Source organism: Rhinolophus ferrumequinum, chromosome X (assembly GCF_004115265.2).
Source record: "Rhinolophus ferrumequinum isolate MPI-CBG mRhiFer1 chromosome X, mRhiFer1_v1.p, whole genome shotgun sequence".
NCBI classification, from domain to species: domain Eukaryota; kingdom Metazoa; phylum Chordata; class Mammalia; order Chiroptera; family Rhinolophidae; genus Rhinolophus; species Rhinolophus ferrumequinum.
This window is the reverse complement of record NC_046284.1, coordinates 93,126,242-93,127,570: the sequence shown is the minus strand read 5'-3', so window position 1 is coordinate 93,127,570 and position 1,329 is coordinate 93,126,242. Positions and strand designations below refer to the sequence as shown.

The window sequence follows — 1,329 nt, the reverse complement described above, 5'->3', positions numbered from 1 at the left end:
AACGCTCTGGCAAATTGTGTAAGGATTAAAATTCTTTACCTGGTTTAAGAATTTTGTGTCAATGTCTAGTCAACACTGTCCACAGACCGGACAGAACAAGCAGTTTCCCTCCGTGTAGCTGAGGAGAAGCAGGCAGCCGGACACTCACCGTCCTGGGTGGCACGTGGAGCCCTGAGAACTGTAAGGTGGCTGCAGCACGATGGGAGCGAAGGACGAGACTGTGATTCCACCTTTGCTAGACACACACGCATGCACACGCTACACACTTCAGGTACTCACATGAAGGAAGGCAGCAGGACGACGCTGCCCTGGGGCCCCCAACGGCACGCACTAGAGCGGTGCAAGCTGACCGATGCGCTTTACGGCAGCCACGTGACGGCACGAAGGCGCGGCCACGTTCCCGCCCCCAAAGGCACACAAACGACAGCGGCACTCGCTGTTTGGCGCACTTTACGGCCGTCATGCGAAGGCGCGAGGCCGTGGGCAAACGCGCGTCCCGATAGGCTGCGGCTTCGGGTCTCCACGCCCCCTCATTGTGAGCTGGCTGTGCCCTGGGAGCTGACTGAGCCGTTGGCACTGCCGCGGCTCAGTGAGCAGGGCGGCGATGTCAGCAGTATGGCAGAAGGCGAGGGACTACTTGAAGACCAAGGAGTTCCGGGATTATGTAACCAGCACACATTTCTGGGGTCCTATGGCCAACTGGGGCCTACCGCTAGCCGCCGTTAAAGATATGAAGGCGTCGCCGGAGATCATCAGCGGCCGCATGACTACAGCACTCATCTTATACTCGATGGCCTTCATGCGCTTCGCTTATCGCGTACAGCCTCGAAACTTGCTTCTGATGGCGTGCCATGGCACCAACGTGATGGTGCAGAGTATGCAGGCGAGCCGCTACCTAACCTACCACTATGGCGGCGGCGCTGCAGAGGCTACTGCTGCTGCCACCGCTGCTGCCACCATCACCACCGGTGCAGCCACCGTCGCCACTGATGCCACCACTGTCGCCACCGATGCCGCCACCACCACCATCGACACCTGCACTACAGTCTGCGACTTTGAGGTTATCTGCCCTTACTAGGTAGCCACCAGCCCCAATCCTCCGTCCTCGAAACGAATTTCTTCATGACTGGGAGGGCCATATCGAATTTTTGCAGCTTGCAAGCACTGAACTGTTATTCTTCCTAAAGAGGAGACCAATGAAAAATTTGGTTTCGACTCTAAAACAGTGCAAATCTAATGTAAACCTGCAGTTTGGTTAATAAATAGACAGCAACACTGAACTGAAACCGAGTGCTGGCCTCTTTCTTGACCTGGAAATAAATGTTTTGT

At 55.8% G+C, this 1,329-nt stretch overlaps 1 protein-coding gene across 1 annotated transcript; it reads left to right on the top strand.

Annotated features, from left to right (window-relative positions):
- The first annotated feature begins 281 nt into the window (after positions 1-281).
- MPC1L (mitochondrial pyruvate carrier 1 like) lies at positions 282-1,329 on the top strand. Its single transcript, XM_033115284.1, has one exon. It carries the CDS (start codon positions 605-607, stop codon positions 1,076-1,078), a length of 474 nt encoding a protein of 157 aa, XP_032971175.1. The 5' UTR covers positions 282-604; the 3' UTR covers positions 1,079-1,329.

Bases quoted from the DNA above. Each gene is read 5' to 3' on its own strand.
- MPC1L (XM_033115284.1), top strand. From the start codon at position 605: ATGTCAGCAGTATGGCAGAAGGCGAGGGACTACTTGAAGACCAAGGAG.